We start from the raw sequence: 22,430 nt of genomic DNA on the forward strand, positions 1-22,430 counted from the left end.
GTTCCAGTACTTTAGAAATAGTTTCTTAAAGTATCTTTGTGAGATAGGGATTTTTTTCTCACACTACCTCCGAGCTGCAATTTAATCAGTTTTATTGGATGCCTCAATACATCTTATTCCTTAACAAGAAACATTTAATTGATGTGTTGCTGTGTTGTGATGTGTCATTATTTTTGTTTCATAGAAATTACTCTCTGATGAAAGACTCTGCCAGAGTGAAGCACTTTATGCCTTCCTGAGCCCCTCCCCAGAGCACCTCAAAGTTATTGATGTGCAAGGCAAGAAGTCATCGTTTTCACTCTCCTCATTTCTAGAACGACTTCCTGGTGATTTGTTTTCTCATCAGGAGGTAAGTGGTAGAAAAGTAATCTTCCCAAATTTAATTACTTATCCTAAGTAAGCAGCGAGAGTCATTAGTATTTGAGTGGCAGGCAATATTTCCAAAGGTCATTTGTAATTTACCGTAAGTGAACAAAGAGAAGAAAGAGCCACCTATGAATTTAAAAGATGTTTATTAATAAAACAGGTTTCCTGCCTTTTGGTACATGCATATAGGCAAATGTGTAAGCTATCACAAATAAACAAATTGCAGTTCATGTGGGATTGTTTATTTTTTTACAGCAGAATTTTCCACTTTTTGAGTTCTGGACATGCGTATTTCAGAGAGGTTTTGGCAGGTAAAAATACACTTGGAAATATTCTCTTGGCAAGAAAGAACAGCTGTGTATCCCTAATTTCAGGACAACTTCATAAGCAGAGCTAGTTTTGACAAAAAACTGTTGGCAAATAGTACAGGCTTACTGAGGGAATTTGCAAGTGCAGGCAGGACTCTATGTAGGCAAACCAGATGGAGAATTTGTTATTAAGCCATAAAAACCCATTGTTTATCAAAATCCAATGAATAATAGATTAGTGACCAAAATAGCTCATTGACTAAATTGACCATAATTCCATGGCACTCTGTTCTGTGTTGTTCATGTTCAGGTAATGCAACATTCAAGGAGATGTTTATATTCCCCCTTTTAGTTACATGTTATACAAAATTCATTTAAAACAGGTAATCTCTGACATGCTGTAGTTGTCTGGAGTGGATGAGTCTTATGCAGGACAATTTGAGATTGGGGAGCATGTATACTTCTAGGCTTTTATAGGGAGAAAGGTGGTCTTGCATCTCAGAAATAAGAAAATCCTATATACGTACCTTGCAAAAGAGTGCTGTGTTTGCATCTAGATGCTGAATGCATGTGCCTCATTTCAGAGTAATAAATATAAAGGAAGTTTGAGAAACTAGTTTTACTTTGATAGAAGTACTGGAGTTATACAATCCAAAGTGCTTTCACTAAAATGACTAATGATAGGTAGAAGTAGCATAAGAGTATTGAAGTGTGAAGCTATTTATATTTTGCTATTTAATTGAAAAACATCCTCAAGACATTGTATTATGGGAGATAGATATTGTATTATGGGAGTGTGTAGGAGGAAAAAGTTGGGAAATACAGGAGAAGGAAAAAGAATTTTTAATACCAGTGTGTGAAAGGAGAAAGAACAAATAAACAAAGCAGAAATTATGCAGCTGTTACTGCTTCACATTTCTCTTCTCTCTCTTCTCCCTTCTTTCCTTAAGCTTACACGTAACAGAATACAGATGGTGGGAACTCTTAGACCCTATGAATGAGTATGTCAAACAATTGCCCTAAAGTGAAAGTAATAAAATAAAATGGAGGAAGACAGACTGGGAGGCAGTCTGGGACTAGCTCTGCTGTTTCCTGGACTCCCATGTCTTTCAGAAAGAGCTTTGGATCAGCTCAGTCTTGCCCCACTGATAGCATCTTGGATACTTTCCTAAAGCAGTTAAACTGGGCTTAAATCATTTGGTACAAGGTCATAAATGAAGTTGGTTGTGTTTAAACCACACGTAAAGCTGGTATAATTGTGTTCTTTTTGTAACTGAGACTTCCTGGTTTAGTTTGTGTTTTGAACTTTGTAGTATAGAATGCTCTCAGATTCAGCTCTCTTTGCCCTTAATCTCATCTCACATTTTTCAAATATATGTCAGAGCAATAATATTACCTCTTGAGTGTTGTGTTCAGGATTAGATACTGCAGCAATTTCTTTATATATATAACTCCTTGGACAGGGTTAGCTTTAGAATGTATTTTTTAGCTCTCTAGACCAAAACCAAATCAGAGCAAAAATGCAGTTGATATCATCTAGAAAGAAGGGCTTTTAGGTTTATAAATCTACTGGATAGAAAATGCACTGTAGCGTAAGAACTTACAATTCTTGTTGCATTTTCTAAATGACAGGAGATTCACTGAATAGCAGAAAAATAAACCAATTATAGATGATTGAATGATGAGGAAGAAAGGAAGAGATGATTGATATCTTTGAAAACCAGGCTGAAGAAGAAAATTTGCACATTATTGTGACCATTTCTGATCCAGAGACTGGGGCATCACACCAGCCTCAGTGGAGGTCAGGTCTGCCTGTCTTTAGCTTTACTGGAAGCAAAGGCGGGCAGGGCAAGATCCAGGAAAGCAAAGGGATGTGTTGGCTGCCATGAGCAGTGACAGGAGTTGTAGTCCTGATCCTGAAGCAATCTTCATGATAGTGAGAAACAACCTGCTGTCTGCCCTTCACTCTGAAATAGATGGTACTGCCAGAATGGAGGTGGTTCAACCCAGTCATCTTCTGGGAGTCTGTCTGAATAGCTCTTCTCCCTTTGGTGCCCTGAGCTGGGGTATCCTCAGGCTCTGGTCACTAACTATCACAATTTGTGTTTCTGGCTAGTTCCCTTTCCACTGCTGGCTTTGGCTCCCAGCTTACTTCAAGGACAACTGGTTAGGGCTTAATCCCACTGAGGGGCTTCAGCTGTGAAGGCACTGTCTGTTCTCCTGGGGAACCAGCTACCTGCTTTTCCTGGTGCAAAACCAGATTTCCCCCCTTTCTTCCCAGCTGTTTGCGTGGCAAAGAGCTCCAGCTGTCTAGCTCCCCATCCTGAATGTTTTTTATGGGTGTTGTGTCAGAGGGAGCTTTGCAATCACAAACACTGCTGAGTGCCATCTCCTGCTTACAGCTGTCACCTGTTTCCCAGCAGTACACGACTCCCACATCACCTGCTTTCTTTCATCCAGCTGGTGTTGATGGGGCAATAGAGGCAGCATTGAGGTGCTTACTGGGGCAAGGCTGCAAGCAGAAGATACAGCAGTGATGATAATTCCAGCAGTGCAGTGTCCTCATCACTTTAGTCCAGTGGGAAGTTTTCAAGATCCCTAGTGAGATTCCTCTTGGCCAGATCCTGCCAGCAGCAGTGTTTGGCTCTGTTTTTTGAGAGGACTGGCTGTGCTCCTTCTGCAGAGCATGGCAGTAACTAAATCCATTCTGGAAGAAGGCTGGGGAACAGCAGCACCCACCCATGTTGTCCCTCTCTTCCTAGGAAGAAACAGAAGAGGACAGTGACCTGTCAGACTACGGAGAGGAGGTGGATGGGAAGAAGGACTCTCTTGCTGAGCCGTGTTTCATGCTGATTGGAGAGATTTTTGAACTGCGAGGAAGTAAGATGTAAACCTGCTCAGTTGCTAATGGAATCTCTTGGCTCTGGAGGGCACTTCAGAATTCAGTTTTTTTGCTGTTTCAATAAGTGCAATCTATATTGCACCTAATCTTCATTCTTCAATCTCTATGGCCAGTTTGAGACCAAGCTATTGTTCAGTAGTCATAACTTTGGAGCTTTCATTCAAAAGTGAAATTACAATATAAAATGACAATAAAAATGTAACTGGTAGGGGAGAGCATTTACACTTAATATTATTAAATTTTTCATGAAAAGATTAGAAAAAAAGGACAGTAGTATTCTCTTTGTAAATAGGCTGTTCATTAGATTGTAGGAATTCTTGAGTAAGGAAAGATGACTTTATTATAGAACATGTCTCTGACAAAGAAATATAATTTTAATATCAATTTAAAGTAAATTATATATGCATTTTAGTTCTGCAACTTCTATGACGAAAATTATACTAGAATTGTGGTATATTTAAATACTGGATTTCCCCCCCCTTTATGTAACTGAATGATCATAATAAAGTTATTTTTGTTTCTGTTTCAATGTGCAGCCACACATGATGCTCTATAAAATTATTTACAGGGTAACTATTGCAAAATGTGTCACCTTCCAAAAATGGTAGATATATCTCCCTAATATAGACTTTATTGTGATGTTGAACAGTAGGAAAGGAAGGTTTGCCAGTAATTACTAGGAAGCACTCAGTTTTGTTTAATTTATTTGTAATGGAAAGCTGACTTCTTGGTTTGAGTGAAAATGTTTTCAGAATTTTAATGGTGCTGCTGCATGTACTTTATACTAATAGTTATGAAAAAGGTGGGAAGTTTGAAAATATTTGTGTTTTTTTTTTTTTAGTAGAAAAAGGGTTTTGAGTAGTTGTATTGCTCAATAAATTTGAAATATTCCTATATATAAAAATTTACGGTATAACCTAGAATGCATTTTATATGCATGGTTATATAATCTGCAGGGCTTAAAAACCATACAGCAAACAGTACAGGGAATGTGATCAAGAAAAGTGAAACCTCTGTACAATTAATGGAATCTTAGAAAGGGTTATAACAATGTGTTTACTGTAGGGTGGGTTGTTTGGGTTTGGTTTGGTGGGAGGTTAGGGGAAGTTTTTGTACATGGTCATGGGTTCTGTAATGTTATTAACTTTTTGGTCATTATTTTTTATAATTTTTTGTTGTTCTAGTGTTCAAGTGGGTCAGAAAAACATTAATTGCACTAGTACAAGTCACTTTTGGAAGAACCATCAACAAGTAAGTAGCTGTTGCTTTAACTGAACTTTCATCATCATTCTGTTAAAAAAAGGCTGACAGAAGAACTGTTAAAATAATCTGAACATCCTGTTGGATATGGTAATCTGCATTTGTTTTCCATAGCTCAATTTACAGCTATGTTATATTTATTAGAGAAAACACAGATATGTGAATTATCTTTATGCTTCCAGGTGAGGCCTGCCTGAGGCTATGAGCATACCTGTCTGTAAACACCTTCATATGGAAAGCTGTATCTCTGGTCAGAAACAAATTTTAGAAGTATTCTATCACCACAGCAGGCTTTTTTTTGTCCAATCAGTGACTAAATTTTGCACTTGCCAGCATGGCTTTTAAAACCTCTGATGTGTATTACGTAGCAGTAAATTGGACTGGTCTCAGACAGTATCCACTCACTGAGTTTTAAATTAATTGGTTCATTTGTTCATACCCTGCTGATAACTGGAAAATGCCTGAAGGAGGACAGAGAGGCAGAGAATTTCTGAGCATAGCTTGCATGCAAAGTTCCTGTGTAGCTTTTACATGTAGGTTGACTTTATTGATTTTAAGGGATTTGGCTGTGTGGCAAGAGCACTGACTGGAGCCTGCTCTACCTTAGACTCCTGGTGCTGAAGGCTGCACTGAGGGGTGCAGCCACAGGAAGAGGCTGCTATCTGTCTGTAATCCCTTCAGTAATGTGCTTTGCTATCTGTGAAGGAACTTACTGTGCTTCTATCAAAACTGTCTGTTTTTATCCTAGCAGGCACATCTCCACAGGCAACTAGTTTGGAATTTGCTACTATTAGTGACCTGATTTTCCTGACTTTTCCTGGTGGAGCATTTGTAGTGCTTGTCCTTGAAATGTAGCTTTGATGTATATTTCAATGTAGTACTTGTAATTTGAAATGGATGTTTGTGGATTACCTTGAAAAGCAGCCTTCTCCAGATCTAAGTGATGTATCAGGAGTGACCTAGATCCTAGAGCACCCAGACCTGAATATGACCTGCTGTTATACCAATGAAATCAACTCAGGCATACTGGCAAAATTACGTGAAAAAGAACATCTCTTGCACTACTTTGAGGAGTAAAAAAGAATAAATATGGATAAAACATGAGACTAGCTCTGATGGGCTCCCTTCTCCACTTCTTTACAGGCAGATCCGTGACACTGTACACTGGATGTTCAGTGAGCCAATGCTTGTTTACTACATTGGGGTGTTTCGAGATGCCTTCTGGCCAAATGGAAAGTTAGCTCCAGCACCGAGAGCCAAGAGCGATGAACAAAAGCAGGAGACAAAACAGAGAGCACAGCAAAAACTACTTGAAAACATTCCAGGTGAGTTCACTTTGATTCTGCTTAATCACAGAGCTAATAACTAATAAGGAAACTGGTTAATCAAATTATTTTCATGTAGACTTTTAAGTTATGATTATTTGCATAAACAAGGATTATTTTGGTGTTAGTCTTTGCCTCTCCTGCCTGTCTGGTAAAACGCATGGATTCAGATATTACTGGTGGATGCAAAATCAGAATTGCTGTATTTTTGTGCATAATGTTCATCAAGGAATCTCAGTCGAGTCTCTCTTTGCTGGTTCCCTGTGAGCAAATTTGTGGTTCTGCTACTTGGAATTACTTGTCAAACAGGGACAGTGGCACCACCCCAATTCCTCCTATATTTTGAAGTTGGAGAGCGAGGGATCTACGCATGCCATCAGTGTTGTGTGTTGTCTCTTTCTGTTAAGAGGTCTCAGGGCATGGAACATTAGAGTGACCTGCAGCCCAGGCAGAAGAGGCTCCTAGATGGAGTGGTTTTATCAGTACTTTCCTTCACCTGCCCTTATCTCCCAAGCCTGGGCAGCTGCTTTTTCAGCCAGAATGTTTTTGGGGCACTATTCTGAGATGCTCCATGCTGTCCCACTCACAGGACAGGAAATGCAGTTACAAATTTCTGACTTCTCAGAGATCATGTAAACCCAAAGGCACCTAACTGAAAAGAATCAAAATCATTACCACTAGCACTTGGAAATGCACTTCAGCATAGCTTGAATGCTTTTTCTCTGCTCTGTGTGAAGAGAATGTGCTATTTTATGGCCTCACTTAGATATCTCATATACCACCATGCATTAGGCAGTTTAATCAACTTTTGCAGCACAAAAGGAGTAGGTATGCATGGAAAATATTTGTCTTTTGATGTGTAAGCAACCCTTCCATTTACTGCCTGTGTTGTATACTCATCTACTTACTTAAATAGCCTTCCATAGTTGGTTTGTGGTATTGTTTGATTTCCTGTTTGTTTCTGAGCTTGGAGCCATATGTCAAGACATAGCTAAATGCACCTTAGATTAATGATGGAACACTGAATCACTATTTATTCTCTAATTTAATCCAAAGTGTAAATAATTGACTTAGAATTCTAACTGCCTTCTTGTGGGAAGTATTCTCTGTGACAATTGAGTGGCAATTAAAGTGCTAAATTTATTTTAAATGCTGTAGAAGTTGTGTCTTTGGCTTAAGGTGTATTTAAGTGAGAAATTTAATGATGTGTGAGATGAGACTTGACTCAGTGAGGTGAACTACTGAAAAGGCATTTGATGCATCATGTTAGAACACTTAAAATGTTCTGAGATGCACACACTATTATCTAGTGGGTAACTGGAGAATAAGGGTACCTTTTCAAGCTGTGTTTTTAAAAGGTTGTTGAGTAGGGACTCTGTGTATCATGTAGTCAAGGGCCAATGAAGTGCAGTGGCTTTTTCCCCCTCCTTTTTGAGTCTTTATGGTTGAACTAGATGATCTTGAAGGTCTCTTCCAACCTTTATGATTGTGATTATGGGTAGTAAATTGATGATTCTGGCTGGAGGTTTTGCCTAGCATGAGTGAAACAACATAAACTGAAGTAATGTTTGTTGCAGATACTTTGCAGAATCTCGTTGGACAACAAAATGCCCGTCATGGTGTAGTGAAAGTGTTCAATGCATTGCAAGAGAGAAAGGCTAATAAGCATCTACTTTATGTGAGTAATCAGAAAAGTACCTTTTTAACTTCATAATCCTGTAAGTTACTGAGCTCCACTCACTCCGTATTGAAGCCTAGGGGATGTGGTTTTGCAGAGATTCATTTATTACTACAATAAGTCAGTTGCTCCATGTTTGATCACTTGACTAAGTTTAAATAACAAAAGACTGTTTAACAGCGGCGTTGTTTTTGTCTAAAAGAGATCTTCTACCACATACAATGTGCCTGACTTCCTAAGGTACAAACTAATTTCTTCATACAGCTTAGAAAAACAAACATACCTTGGAGAATCCTAGAGAAGAACTCCAGAACTGGTTCATAGTTAGGACATGACAGCCTTCCAGAAGTTCCACTCCTCAGCTGTTGGGAATAGTTGGACCATGCAGCTGGATCTACGTATGACACCTTCACAGTCAGTCAGTCTCTTCTGGCACATTCCAGACAGCAGCCTGTCACACAATGCTGCCCCAGCACCAGAGAGAAAAGGTGCATGCCCTGCTGCTTGCTTAGGATGCTGTGGAGTCTTTGACACAACAGCACCGGTTTATACTGGGTGGGAAATCCCCATCTGAATGGAGCTGCCCTCAACACTTGCCTCCCTTCAGCCTTAAGACATTTCCCATGTAATCTGTAGGGCATGTGCTAACTTGTGGATGAAAGAAAAGTATGAATATAATCAAACCTATGTGCTTCTGTTACTTATGGTTATCTAAAAATGACAAAAAGGAAGAGGAATTTGGTTGGCACCTGCATCATTTGAACTCTTTTCTGTTTTTCAGGTTTTGCTGGAACTGCTGCTAACTGAACTGTGTCCTGAGCTGAGAGCTCATTTAGAGCAGCTTAATGCCACTTAGGTTTGAATCTGCACAATTGGACCACTAGAGAAATGTCTATGTTCAAGAATAGACATGAAACTTATTTTCCTCTTTTCCATAGAGGGCTGAGGACTATGATTATTTTTAGCATTTTTCTTTCCTCTTGAGTTTTTTGTGAAGTACAGACTTGAAAAGATCTGATGCTGTTGTAGGGTAGACAAAAAAATGCTGTATAGCTGCCAATTTTTATTTAAATTGTTCTATTTGACTACTCCTCTGTTTCAAATATAGATTAAAAAATAAATGTTCATATATGCTGAAAGAAACCAGAAGATATTTTAAACATTTATGGAAAGAAATTTTGCTTATAGTGGTAAACTAATGAATGTTGTACAGTTCTAATCTCCTCACTGAGGATCTGAGCATTCCTTTTTTTTTCTTGTGTATTGAAAAAGCCTTGTTGTGAAATACTACATGTAAAGCTATTGTGAAAATCTTATCAATTTTGGTTTTACCAAAGATTTCCTGTGGTTTGAAGCATTTGTAAGCAATAAATATCACAACTGGATTGCAGCACTTGATATGAGGCTGTACTGACAACGGATCAATGGGTTTGACAGCACTAGTTTCATAAGAAGTATCTACATTGCTTTGAAGTTTGTGTCAAAATTATGTATTGTAAACTGGTATGTCCTAACAGAATGCCTGTGTTCAATGTTAGTTCAAAGATATGTGCTTATGAATTGCTTCTATGAATGATCAAGTAGACATTTAATTAAACCATTCTGATAACTTCCCTGATATTACTCAGGGCTGTTTTATTCAAATGCCCCAATTTCAAATAACCTTCAAATCTTTCTCTTATTTTATACAAGGAAAGAAAACTGTCTTCAGTGGTTGTTTTTTTTTTAATTTATGTAAAAATATGTAAATATGATGTTAATGCACATCTAAATAATTAAACATCATCAAAAATCCCTAGCTGACACTCATTACTGTCTTCTCAATTCAGTACAGTTGTGCTCTTAGAAAAACTGCTTGCAGTTATGACTGGCTGTATTGTAAGCTATATACAATCTGCATAATCTATATAAATCAACATTTTTAGTAACATCTAATGTTCTGTTCTAACAGTTTCAGAAGAGTTTGCAAGTCGTGGCACAGTACTAAGAAGCAAGGCAAATTCTACACTTACAAAGCTTCATAAGTAAACAGGCATTTAGAAATGTGCAAGCTGACCACAGCAATCAGTAAGTTTTCCTAGTGGTTAATCAAAGTGTCTTTTCATAAACGATCCAGCTTGACATTGCTCAGACATAAATACTCCTAGCCAAAAGATTTCCAACTATTTCTAATACAGAGGCAGTGTGAATGCAATATGGAGAATTGAGAAAAACAGGCCTTGTCTTGGGGAGGTATATTCAATATTTCCACACTAATGTTTGGGGCTTTTTTCCCACAGTTCTGTAAGTAGTGTTTATTAGTTTTAGAAGCTGGTATGGTTTGAATTGTAAAGCTTAGGGTTCTGCTGGACAGTTTCCAACTCTGAGTCTCTGCAATCCAAAAGAAATATGTATAAAGACTTTTAAGTAACTCTAGACGCTTTAGAAAGTATGTGGAAGAAAATATAAGCACCACTACATTAAAAGCATAAGTGTAAGCACCAATAACATCAAAAATGGCCGTGGCCTGTGTGTGAAAATGAGACAAGTTTGGGTTCAAGCTTTTCAGAATATTAAAATTTAAATACTATATATGCAGAGAGGAAACAAGCATCTTTCTTTTACTTTGTTTTGATTCATGTGCTATGTAGCAATATGACATGAAGAAAATACATCTGTCCCGTGAAATGTCCTTAATAAACCTTTAAATCTTCAATATTATTTTTTAAAAATCTGTCTTGGCTTATCTCGGCTTATGAGTTAGAGAGCATGAGCTTTTTACTTTCTCTTCTAGATAAAATGAATCAGTGAGTTGCTTTAAATAATAATTTACAGAAAGTTGAAAAGCAAGCAGTAAGTGATGAACAGTCTATAATTGCTGGAGATTAATGATGGTTTATTGTAGGAAATATATTTATATACCAGTCACAGTTAAAAGAAACACTAAATTCTCCCAAGATTCGCTGCCAATTCAAGGTGAGAAGCAACAACAGGATCCAGATGGCATGCCTTTAAAAACAAAGAATATCAGAGTTCTAGTTTATAGCTACAATAAAACTGTATGTTATCAATATGACAAAATCTTTAAGTGTCAAAAAAAGGGAGAGAGTCAACTTGCTAAAGTATTGAAGAGTTAACATATTTGGATTTGAATCCTTTTTCTGATGCCACATTAAAAAAAATTAGTATTAAAAATTAGCATACTGGACTATAGTGTTAGTCTTGGCCTTATTTTTTAAAAATTCTGTATGTTGGCATGGCAGATGCAGCACCACAGTGGGAAAAATAAGTCTGCTTACAGACTGGATGAGTTTCACTCACATCCATCATCTACTGCAGGACCCTTAGGGATGCCCATGTTCTCTTTCTCATCTCTTAAAAAACTGACTCGGTCTAAGAATGGTAGGCCAAAACCAGAGCTGAGCAGTCAATTAAAACAAATATGACTTCAGATAAGTATAATTGTACAGTTAACATGAGAATTTTGCAGGTACAAAAAAACTGGACGCCCCCACAATTCTTTTGAAGTTACTTTTTCAGGGAGTTTTCTTGTTTATTTTATGTTGCTTCTCTTCTGCTATTGATTTAGAGACACATGACACCAGTCATAGGAACCACCTCTTTATACTGAGACATCAGTGACACTCCTAGACCAGTCTCAGGTGTAGAGCAGGTGAATAATGAGTGAAAGCTGTGGTCTCCTTTCAGCTGTGGCAGTTTTACTACACTTCAGAAGACAGCGGGAAGAGCTACACTCCTGCAATGCCATGCAGCAATTTAATCCTGATGGACCTCTTCAATGCCTCAACTAGGAATGCTCATAATACCTCAGCTTATGTTCCTTTCCTGATTGCCTGCTCATCCTAGCCTGTATCCCATTTTTACAGAACAAAATATTTAGTGTCTGTATTCAGATCACCTGCTCTGCTAAGCCTTCTCTATCAGTGACTTCCCTGAGTAAAGAGCTACAAAATTTGCTTGCTCATTTATCATTTCCATAACTCTCCATTCATTTAGATTGCACCAAGATGGACACCACAGTATTCTACCTGCAGAAACAAATGGCCACTACATGCACAGAAACCACAGAGTCTCTGAAGCACAGATGCCAACTTGCTACATTCTCTTCAGCTGGTAAAGCTACCTTGCCTTGATGCCTTTAGGCATCACTGATATTACTCAACAGATTAATCTTCCAGAGGCCATTATTATTATTTTTCCTCAAGCTTATTTTCCATCAGTCTTACTCCAAATTTAGAACTTTGGAAAAAATTTAACTGATTTTTTTCCCTGTATATATTGAACAGATAAAGCAGTAGATCCTCAACTATCATAGAAAATGTAAATATAAAAATAAGCATGAGAACCAGTTATGGCCAATTTAATAAAGGTTGTAATTACTACAGGCTGTAAAGTATAAGGAGTAGTTACAATTTTTCAGTTGTGCGGCAATGACAGAAAGCAAATTAATTTGGGGTAAAATTATTCAAATTGTTTAACTAATTTATCTTGCAACTTACCAAGGTCTTTGCTGCATAGATTTGTTGTTGTTGGTTATATTGCTTGCTTAAGCAAGTGGGCAGATAGCATCCTTTTAAGGCTATTTTTAGTAGTTTTCAGTACATTTCTATCAGTCTACATGTTCTTGCAAATATTTTTTTAACACAGTGTTGGAGTCCTTAATGAAATAACAAGTTTAGACTAGACTCAGATCCAAGGTATCTCTCCATTTCACAAGATAAAAACCAGTCTGTAAGACTTTCTCAACTTACTTTAGAATAGTACTTCTCAGCAGCCTGCTTGTTTTTCTCTGTGCCTCTGCCTAGCTGGAGGCATCTAGCCAAGTAGAAAGCAGCCATAGCAGCCCCCTTGGCTAAATAGGTTGGATGGCAATCATTTAGCTTGGCTAGCATGTTGATGTCATCATCTGCTGTAGCCCTGTTGTGGAATTTAGAGCAATATGTTAGATAAGGATAGTTCAAGCAATAATTAAAGTTGCCAAATATGACTTTGACAATGCCTCCTTTCTGTTTACATTATTATCCAAAATAAGCTGAAATTTACATGTATTTGGCATCTTATGAAGATTCTTCTATTTTATATTTGATTTTAAGTTAGTCTTATTTGAACATTGTGGTATTGAACAGCAAACAAGTATACAACTTTTGAAGTCACTTTCACTATAATTATATTAGTTATAAAAGGCAACATATTTTATGCTAATTGTTCCCTTTAAATTATTTCATGGAAATTGTATGTGGAAGAAAGGCAAAGCTCTTACTTCCTCTTATTTCACTACATGAGCAACCTCATGTATTGGAAAATGTCCCTGCCCACAGCACAGGGGCTGGAACTAGAAGATCTTTAAAGAGCCAACCCAAACCATTCAGTGATTCTAGGATTCTAAAATTTCCAGTTCTTACAAGGATATTGGCAAACCACAGTATTCTGAAAATCTTGGACATATTGGGAGCCTCTGGTTATAAAACTCTGTTAGGAAAAAACCACTTATCACTATCTCAGCTCAATGATTTCCTTTCTTCTGCATGCTTGCTGTCATCTTAGTTTCAGCATGTTTTTACTAAAAACCATTTTAAGAATCAGAGGGACAAAGTGAATGTTGTTTTAACTATCAAGCTATAATTATCTAGTATAATCACTGTAATATTAGAAAATGCTATACCTAAGTGGGAGTTTTTTTCTGTTGTCTTAAAACAGATACCCCCAAGCCCTATACCCTTTCCAGGTAGCAAACAGTAATAATGTGCTTCTTTATACATCATTTTACTGATGTCAGAGTCACAGACTTGACAGAAGAAGGAAAAGTGCAAGTAATTTCAGTTTATAGGTACTTCCTATAAATCAGTGTTTATGAAAGATTGTTCTCAAATAATCCTCTGCATGTCAGTGCCTGCTAGATCACCTGGAAGTGCTGGGAATGCTGTTCTTCCACCTAATTTGGTCCCATTAACAAATACAGTAACACAACTGTTCTTATTTAGCAAGAACATTGAAATAAAACAACAGTAACATATTACCTCTAGTTATTCCTGATGCGTAACATTTTCCCCTTCCTTTCTGAAAGATAATCTATAGAATGCTGATGCAAATAATGAAAGCCAGTCAATTCAGGCAAAAATTCTGTTTCAGTACAGCTGACTTCAAGAACATACCACAGCAATTGGCAAGGACAACTGTGTGGGATAACTGAATTTGAAGTGAAGTATCAGTAGGTATTGTAGACTCCAAATATTAAGCAAGGTTATACCGTACGTAGTCACATAATGTTTTATGCTTGTATCTAATGTAACAAATGTAGTTGCTATGAACACAGAAGGACAAATTTTAGCAGAAAAGGTATCAGTGCTTGGTATTACTGGCTGAACTGCTACGATTTTTGCCTCAAGGCTGTCTTCAATTCTAATTAAGTGTAACTGTTTCAAGCATAGCTTCAGTGTTTTATTTCAGAAATGGTCACCTCTGACAGTACTGTGGGATTTCATTGCTATTTTCTGCAATTGGAATTGCAGCTGATGAGGTGCACTCTACTTGCCTGGATAATCTACCATGCAGCATTGACTGGAGGGGATTCATTCCCAGTGAGACAGGCTAGACCAGACTAAACAGTCATCACTCCAGTTTGACAGTGCAAAAGAAAGAAAAGCAGCAGTTAAGAGAGAAACAGTCCTTCTCAGCGTGGAGTAGAGCAAACAGCATCCATAGCTGAACTACTGATTTAACCAAGCTTCTGCTACTCAGTGGCATACAGTGCAGCTTCTGAAAGATGGTAAGGCATGACATGTTTGCTGCTGTGCAGCAGCAGCTATGTAGACACACCCCAAAATGCACACACGTGATCATGTGCCACTTGTGCAAATAGTCAGTCTATCTGCATCTTATTTCCAGCAAGTCAGTAATCTGATTGACAGATTGAACTTTTATCAATACACTGGTAAATGGAGGTTTGTCACAGAAATGTGCTGTTTATCAGCCACAGAACATTGTGCCAATACTGCTCTTGAACCTGAAGTGGTTGCACTTGTGCCATGTTCCAACCAACTGGGGGATAAGCCAGGCCAACCAGAGCAGCAACAAATGTTCCTTAGCTGCTTCCCAGGTGAGGAGCAGAAAACTTCCACCCCAAGTGTTGGTGTGCAGTGCACACAGCCTGGGGACCAAACAGGAGGAACTGGAGCTCTGCAGCCACTCAACCATAAGTCATACAACCATAGGAATAACTGAAGCAAGGTGGAACAACTCACATGACAGGAGGATCGTGAGGGATGGCCATAGGCTGTTTTGTAAAGACAGAAAAAGGAGGAGTCATGAATTAAGGAGAACCTTGAATGTGGAGAAACAAATAGCAGCCTTATTGAATGTCCCTAGGTCAGGAACAGAGGGATCATCTCAAGAGGGACCTTACACTAAGCATCTGTTGTTTATCTCTGAATCAAGACAGTAAGACCAATGAGATAATACTTGGGTCACTTAAGTAAGCTCTGGGTAACAAAATCTGGATCTTTTGGGTGACTAGAACTACCCAGGCATTAGATGCAATAAGAATACAGCAACTCCTAGGACATTCATGGAGTTACTGGAATGGAGCAGTGGAGTGCTGCTGCCTCAACCAAATGTCAGATGTGCCAATCAGGAATGAGGCACTGCTTGACTTGCTACTCCCAAATCAAGAAAATCTACTTTGTAGGACCTCAGTGATAGCCTTGGGTGCAGTGATCACAATATTGAGGATCTGGGATCCCATTGAGCACTCTGATGGTTGGTACTAACACAAAGGTTTCAGATTTCAGAATAGTAAACTTCAGCTCACAGCACAGTTGGGAGGGTCTCCATAGGAAGCTTCCATGGAGAATAAAGGAGCTAGTAAGGAGCTGGGAATTTTTAAAGAATGCTCTTCTGGAAGCACAATGAACTGTTTGTTCATTCCCTTTAAAGGTAAGGAAAGTAGGTAGCAAGAGACCCGCTTGACTTAATTCCAAGTTTCTGAGCCTGCTCAAAACCAAAGGAGATGCACACCAAAGATGGAAAAGCAGTAAAAGGAAGTGGTGGATTCACTGACCTTGTACACTTTTAAGATTCAGCGGGACAGGGTGCTGGGCCATTGTGTCTAGACTGTGCTTTTGCCAAGAAAGGTTGGACCAGATGATCACTGAGATGCCTTCCAACCTTGGGGGTCTTTGGCACTATGACTGTAGGGCTTAAAGGGAATGGTGAAGGCAGGAACCCAGAGGAGATAGTGCACAAGGAAGGCAGGATTGCATCTAGGCATCTGCTTTGGTTTCTAGTTCAAGGCTATTTTGCTTCATTGGATCACAAGGAAAAGTTCAATCATACAGAGGAATTAAGAACCATATAGTATTAATTTTGTCATTGGCTATTCTGTTGTTAAAGATGTTTTGCAATTCATTATCTCTTACATTTCTTGAGTTTGAAAGACACAGGACCGTAATCTAATAATAATTTAAATCTGTTTTATGTGGTCTTGCATGAAGAACCTTAATGAAGCATAGAACAAAAATTACCTTTTGGCGAGTTCAGCGGCTTTTGAGTAAAATTTTCCAGTGTAGTAATATTCCACAAGATGGCCTTGAGCATAGATATTTCCAAGTTCCGTTGCTTTTCTCAAGCACTCCAAAGCAGCTTGGCTGTTTCGACGTGTACCTTGTCCATAGAGATACATAATGCCAAGTGCTGCCTTTGATTCCAGATTTCCATTTTGACATGCTTTTGAATGCCAGAAAAAGGCCTGAACAAGAGGCACAAAGTCAGGGTATGTATTTACTTTGCTGATTTTCTTGTATACTGTTTCCACCAAAGCTTTTACACCAAGCATCCTGTAAGAAGTGCTTATACATAAAAGAAAGAAGAATCCTTGTAAGGCTTTTAAACCTGCTTCATTTACAGTCAGAGCTGTCAGTCAGTGTTACCTGCTTGAATTATGAAGGTTACCAAAGCTGGCACAACTTTAATCCATTCTATCATTCTTTCTGATACTCTCACAAAAAAAAAAACCAAAAAAACAAACAAACAAAAAAAAAAAAACCCACCAAAAAACCTTAGCTAGCAGTGTCAAGTGAGTCAAAATGAGGAATTCTGACTATCTGTTTACACCGGCTTAAATGGATGATAATGTCTAACTACTCAAAATACAATGTTCAGAGTCAAATATACCACTGTATTATTTCTCTGAAATTAAAAATTAGTCATGACCAAAAGGTAGGGCTTTACCTTCTTCATATCTTTTAGAATTGGCATAGAATAAAGCATTCCTAAAGTGCTCTGGGCCTTTACACTTGCTTTTGGATTTCCATTGTCTGCAGCAATAAGCCACAACCTAAGAAAATGGGGACAACAAAGTTTAAGAAACACACAATCTTATAATTTTTAGGAAAATCACAGACTGCCCTTACCTTTCAGCCTCTTCAACTGAATGTTTAACACCACATCCTTCATAATATGCCCTGCCAAGATTGTATGCAGCTGCAAACTTCAAGTGACTTGCTTCTGGGGAATCAGAGTTGAATATTTTATTCATGTATTCCACTCCCTTCTCCTAAAATTGTAGGAAATATAAGTTATATAAGTTGTATATAAGTTATTATGTTCAGACTGTGAAGAGGATGAAATATATAACCTGAGAATACACTAACTTCTGCCAGACAGGTAATTTTTTCCCCTTTGAAGCAAAGCTGAGGCATACTGGCAGGACAGCTTGGAGAACAGTGTCATACCAAAGCAGAACTGACCTTTGGTTACTAGACAGTCCCTAAATTTTTGACCCCAGCATATTTTTAGTGTGAAACATTTCCTCATAAATGTTCATTTGATAATATATTACTCTTCTTCACTGACAAATTTTTTCCCAAAAATATTATTGTGCTTATGTAAATGAATGTCACATCCTACACTTGTAACATTTTTAATTTCAGAATTCTGAGAGCTTTTTAATATTGCATATTGTATTTGAAATCATAAAACAATCTTAACAAGAAGGCAAAGTGATACATAGTACAATTTGAAGTCTCTGCAATTAAAACACCTTAGACTCATAAAGGACAAAATCTGATCATGTTAAATAAGCAGATGGATAACATTGCATATGAGCAACTGGGCCTCAGAATTACTTTAGAAATAAGATTTACACTGTTAGGATTTAGCATGGACACCCTGTATAAATACACTAGAAGCAGTCCTTTATAAAAGGTTTTGCTTTTATTTAGCTTTCATATTGTAATACACGAGAAAGAAAGTAACTTTGTTAAAATGTTTATTTGCAAGTAAACAAATGTGGTAATTATGCAGACATACAGAAAAAATAAACCACCTCCAAACCCCAATCAGAATGTTTTCAGTTCTGCTGACAATGCTGTAAGAACCAGACAGGAGTCCCAATTGTTAATATACTCATTGGTTCATTTTTTTGGCCTTCTGTCTTACAATTGACCCTTTTATTCCTAATGCTTGTGTTCATTCCTTATGCCACTCTTTAAGATCATCTTCACCAACAAATGAACTCTCCTTATTGTAGCAAAGCATTCCTTTGTCTTCCTTTTTTGCAATAGAATTCTTCAGTCTGAATTCTTCAAATGCTTGCAAATGTAATTTTTCATGTGTCTAACTTAAGAATAATACTGTCAACCATTGGTAGAAGCATAACCATCTCTGGCATCTGTGCTAAAAGAATAAGAAGTACCTTAAAAAATCTTTGTGCCAGAGATCTTATACTTTGAAATATAATTGTTTGATTTCCACTTTTACTCACTTTATTTTCATGTACATAATATGCTTATTAAAAAGTAAAAAAATTAAAGCAATTTAAAACGTAGCTTCCACATGAAGTCCAACCAAGCCCTTGAAAGTTAATTTTAAAATAGAAATTACTTTCTTTTATTCTTTTATTCCTATTTTATTATAACCATTTTTGAGAACCTCCTCAACCCAGAGCCTTCATTCTTTAATGATGCTCTGTAAACATCTGCACTTTATGAAACTAAATGAACAGGCTGTTAATTTTAAACTAAATAATCATGCTTACAAAGAAGCTCCTAGTAATTATCAGCTGATATTAGAAGAAAAATAAAAAGCGTCCAGCTAAATAACTCACAGGGTCTTTTTTAGTGCCAAGTCCATCATAATACATTACACCAAGCTGATACATTGCTTGAAAATCTGTATCCTTGATTTTTTCAAATCGCTTTAACGCTTGTTTGTACAACCCCTGAGAAAGAGAAAACAAACAATAACTCTCTCCTATATACACCCTTACTATTTTTCAATCTGGTGTATTTCTCTCATGAATGAAGAACAAGAAATTGCAACCACAGAACTGTCAGAAAACAGAGTAAATAAAGAACCAAGAAAGTTGGGTAACCAAAAGCCATTCTGACAAACAGTCTCCCCTCCCACAAACTGCCACAAATCTTTCCAATTTGAGCAGATAAAGTCTAGTTCAGAGTCCCTGCCCCCTTGATCTGACATCCTTTAACTTAGGTCAGCTGTTCTTACACCTTGAGTGTTTAACAGTCTGCTTTTACATGTCTGCTAAGGGCTGGTTTCACAAAGACTGGTTGATAACCAGATGTCTGAAGACTTTCATGGACCAGATGTCTGCCACACATACCTTATGGAGGTATCACCTGCAACAACAGAGGTGCTTTTATTCCTAAGAATGAATCTCTGAGAATATTTGCTTCTGCATTGTCTGAGAAGAAACCACACTTATAAATACAGTTAAACAACTGTAATACAACAGTTAACTGAGCCTGGTGTCCTCAGTTAACTGAAATACTTTTACACATGAACAGTAAGTAAAAACAATAGAGAAATTAAAATATTCTTATCTATATTTTTACTTCAAAATTTCTGTGCGTTTTGATAAAAAAAAGAAGACTGCAAAAACTTAGAACTGAGCAACAGTTCAACACTCAGTCAAATGTCCTCACAATGACCAATCAACCCCTATTAATACTGACCAAGCTATTATCTTAATTGTCTTGGGAACTTAACCATTTTGATTGTGGGGCTTTGTATTTTTAAAGAACTCTGGAAAAAAAAAAAAAAAAACAGTTTCTTTTTGCAACTAGCTGTCATGAATATCAGAAAAAGAAGTACAGGAGGCACATTTAATCTCACCTCTCCTGAGAATTTTGTGCTATGTGAAGGAGACAAAGGGCTGTGATTAGGAAGTGTTTTTTTTTTCCCCAGTATCTAAAAGTACAGTGCTGGGAGCATGTGCATTTTTAGGCACTACAGACATATATTAAAAAATCTGAAAATTAAAACCTGCTCAAAGAATAAATTTAGGGATGTACAGCAATATCTATCATGGACATCCAAGCCAGCTTGTCAAGAAACAGAGAGGAGTCTGTTCATTCAGCTCCATGGAATTGTCTCATGGAATTATTAATGAATTCATAATTCATTAATGAAAACATTAATTCATTAACGAAATCATTAAGGACAGGGCCCAGAATGCAGGAAGCCTGAGTGAGTTAATTCTGTTCCTGCTGCAAACCGTGAGACTGATTTACACTGTGCCACTGCTGCACTGTAAACAGTACTGCACCTGTGCATGTCACATCAGGAAGTATCTGACTCATTGTTTGTACTACATTCTTTTCTATCTTCTTGAACTAAGTTCTAATTGTCACAGGAAGCTGAGGTTTACATTCACTTGCCAGCCAGTCTTACCCTGTTCCCTGAGGATTTACTTTCCAAGACTTGGATGACCAATTTTAGCCAAACTAGGCAGGGACAGAGATCTTGAAGATTATACATTTCAACAAGTTCTAGTTCCCAGGTGGGAAACAAAGATCGAAAGCTGTGTCTTAGTCAGGGCTCACTCTCACTATAACTGAAATCAAAATGTGTTGTATTTGGGCAGTCAGCTGCCAAAAAACCCAACCTGGCCTGGAAGTTAGCTATAAGGATAGGCTGCTATTTACTTATCTGCCCCTTAGGAGACCTCTGAGGGAACTGGAAGATCTCACTAGATGTCTGGGCAAAGTGCAGCTTATTTAGGGGGAAGACCAGGCGATTTTAGTAGGAAGAAAACAGGCATAAGGAAATTCCCTCTTTTAGGTTTTTTAAGGTGTCTCTTTTTTCACGGAAAAGGTGTTGAAAGCTGTCTGCTTTACATTATTTACTTAAAAGAGGGAAAGCACCTGTTCATAGTATCGTTGTCCCTTCTGAAAAGGTGATGGAGGATCTCCACGTGCCTCACTCCTCACTGGCGACTCCTCCGATTTTGCCAAGAGTGCATCCCGGCAGTGGTTCTCTGATTAAAAACAGACACACGTTGGGTTTGTCCCCTAAGAGGTGAAACCTGCCTTAATACAGTAGAGGTCTGAAGTTGGCCGGGTCCCCTTTCTAATATGGTCTTCAAGAGACTAAGATGAAAGAGAAGGCTCTGTTATAGAACCGGAAAGCTGAGCGAAGGCAGCCCGAAGGAAACGTTCAGTGAATGCAGCCTGACCGCCGAGTGCGTGAGCCCGCCGTGAAGCGCTCAAACCCGCCAGCCGGGCCGGGCCGGGCGGAACCCGGCGGCTCGGGCGGTACCTGGTGGGCCGGTCCGGGCAGTACTTGGCGGGCGGGGCTCCTGCGGCAGCCGCTCGCAGCGCAGCGCCAGCCAGCACCGCCGGCCCAGCTCCCCCGGCAGCCCCGCGCCCGAAGGCGGCTCGGGCGGGGCCTGCCGCGATGGGCAGTCCCGGGACCTGGAGCTGCCGGCCGTGGATCGGCCCTTGGTGCTGTGGCGGGGCCTGCCGCCGCCCTGCCAGGCCCGTGCCGGCTCCCGGCGCCGCTCCATAGCCGGGCGTGGGGCGGCACGGCCTCCGGCAGGGCAGGAGAGGGACGGATGGGTGGATGGGGACGGAACGATGGCTTTGCCGTTCGGGCTCGGCCCCGCCTCCGGCCGTTGTCCGGAGCGAGCTGTCAACAAGCGGCAGGACGGGCTGCGGATCTTCCCTGCTGCCGCCCGTGCTGTCGGAAATTAACAGCAGAAGCCCAAAATGCTCCGCAGAACACTACAGGCAAAAAGAGCAGAAACTCTGAATGCAATTCAGAGAAAAAGGCACCAGACCGTGACACTTCAGTCCAGCAGGCGGGACTTCACGCCGCTTCCAGTGATCAGAAACTGTTTGTTGTAATGTCGTTTGTTTTGCCCATATAGATATTAAAAAACTTTAAAAGGATAATTGAGGGAAGATGCTGTTCGAGGTTTCTCCTGAAATGTAAAACATTGTTTCCACTTCTGTTGATTGCTTCTGGCTGTCTATCTTACAAAAAGGAACTAATATCAAAATGCACGAGAGTGCTTTCAAAATAATCTTTAGCTGTGCTCCCAGCTTTTTCTTTTTTTTCCAGATGATTATCATCCTTCCACTTTTGGCAGTGCGATCTGTTTCTATAGCGACAGGGACAGAGGCAACAATCAAAACGGGAGAGTGATGCCTGCAGATTTGTGTGGTTAAAACCATGGGCTCAATGTAATGTTTCCCAGCAGTCCCAAGTGACTTTAAGACCAAAAAACTGCTAAAATTAATCCTGGTTCATTTTGTGTAGAGGATATAACCAAAGAAATCTACAGGAAAGGAAAC

The 22,430-nt window shown here is 38.8% G+C and overlaps 2 protein-coding genes across 2 annotated transcripts in view; one reads left to right on the plus strand and one right to left on the minus strand.

Annotated features, from left to right (window-relative positions):
* The window catches only part of SNX25 (sorting nexin 25), an 82,588-nt gene extending 72,074 nt beyond the window's left edge, over window positions 1–10,514 (plus strand). The window contains exons 14-19 of the mRNA XM_058803193.1: window positions 185–349; window positions 3,437–3,554; window positions 4,761–4,827; window positions 5,980–6,161; window positions 7,739–7,839; window positions 8,621–10,514. Of these exons, the coding sequence (XP_058659176.1) occupies window positions 185–349; window positions 3,437–3,554; window positions 4,761–4,827; window positions 5,980–6,161; window positions 7,739–7,839; window positions 8,621–8,695 (708 nt within the window). The 3' untranslated portion in view covers window positions 8,696–10,514. The remainder of the gene's footprint in view (window positions 1–184; window positions 350–3,436; window positions 3,555–4,760; window positions 4,828–5,979; window positions 6,162–7,738; window positions 7,840–8,620) is intronic.
* A 247-nt stretch (window positions 10,515–10,761) lies between these two features.
* On the minus strand, window positions 10,762–21,640 carry LRP2BP (LRP2 binding protein). The gene is made up of 8 exons (XM_058804129.1): window positions 21,413–21,640; window positions 21,000–21,110; window positions 18,941–19,054; window positions 17,247–17,389; window positions 17,065–17,170; window positions 16,359–16,582; window positions 12,591–12,756; window positions 10,762–10,827 (listed from the first exon to the last, which is right to left on the minus strand). The coding sequence occupies exons 1-8, from the start codon at window positions 21,638–21,640 to the stop codon at window positions 10,762–10,764; spliced, it is 1,158 nt and encodes a 385-aa protein (XP_058660112.1).
* Between the last annotated feature and the right edge of the window lie 790 nt (window positions 21,641–22,430).

This window comes from Ammospiza caudacuta, chromosome 4 (assembly GCF_027887145.1).
Source record: "Ammospiza caudacuta isolate bAmmCau1 chromosome 4, bAmmCau1.pri, whole genome shotgun sequence".
NCBI lineage: Eukaryota > Metazoa > Chordata > Aves > Passeriformes > Passerellidae > Ammospiza > Ammospiza caudacuta.

Excerpts from the sequence above, each read along its gene's own strand:
- LRP2BP (XM_058804129.1), bottom strand. The coding sequence starts at position 21,640 with ATGGAGCGGCGCCGGGAGCCGGCACGGGCCTGGCAGGGCGGCGGCAGG. Across the intron at positions 17,171-17,246 it reads TCAGTTGAAGAGGCTGAAAG|GTTGTGGCTTATTGCTGCAG; the intron begins GTAAGGGCAGTC and ends CCATTTTCTTAG. Across the intron at positions 16,583-17,064 it reads TTCTAAAAGATATGAAGAAG|GCCTTTTTCTGGCATTCAAA; the intron begins GTAAAGCCCTAC and ends CCTCTTGTTCAG.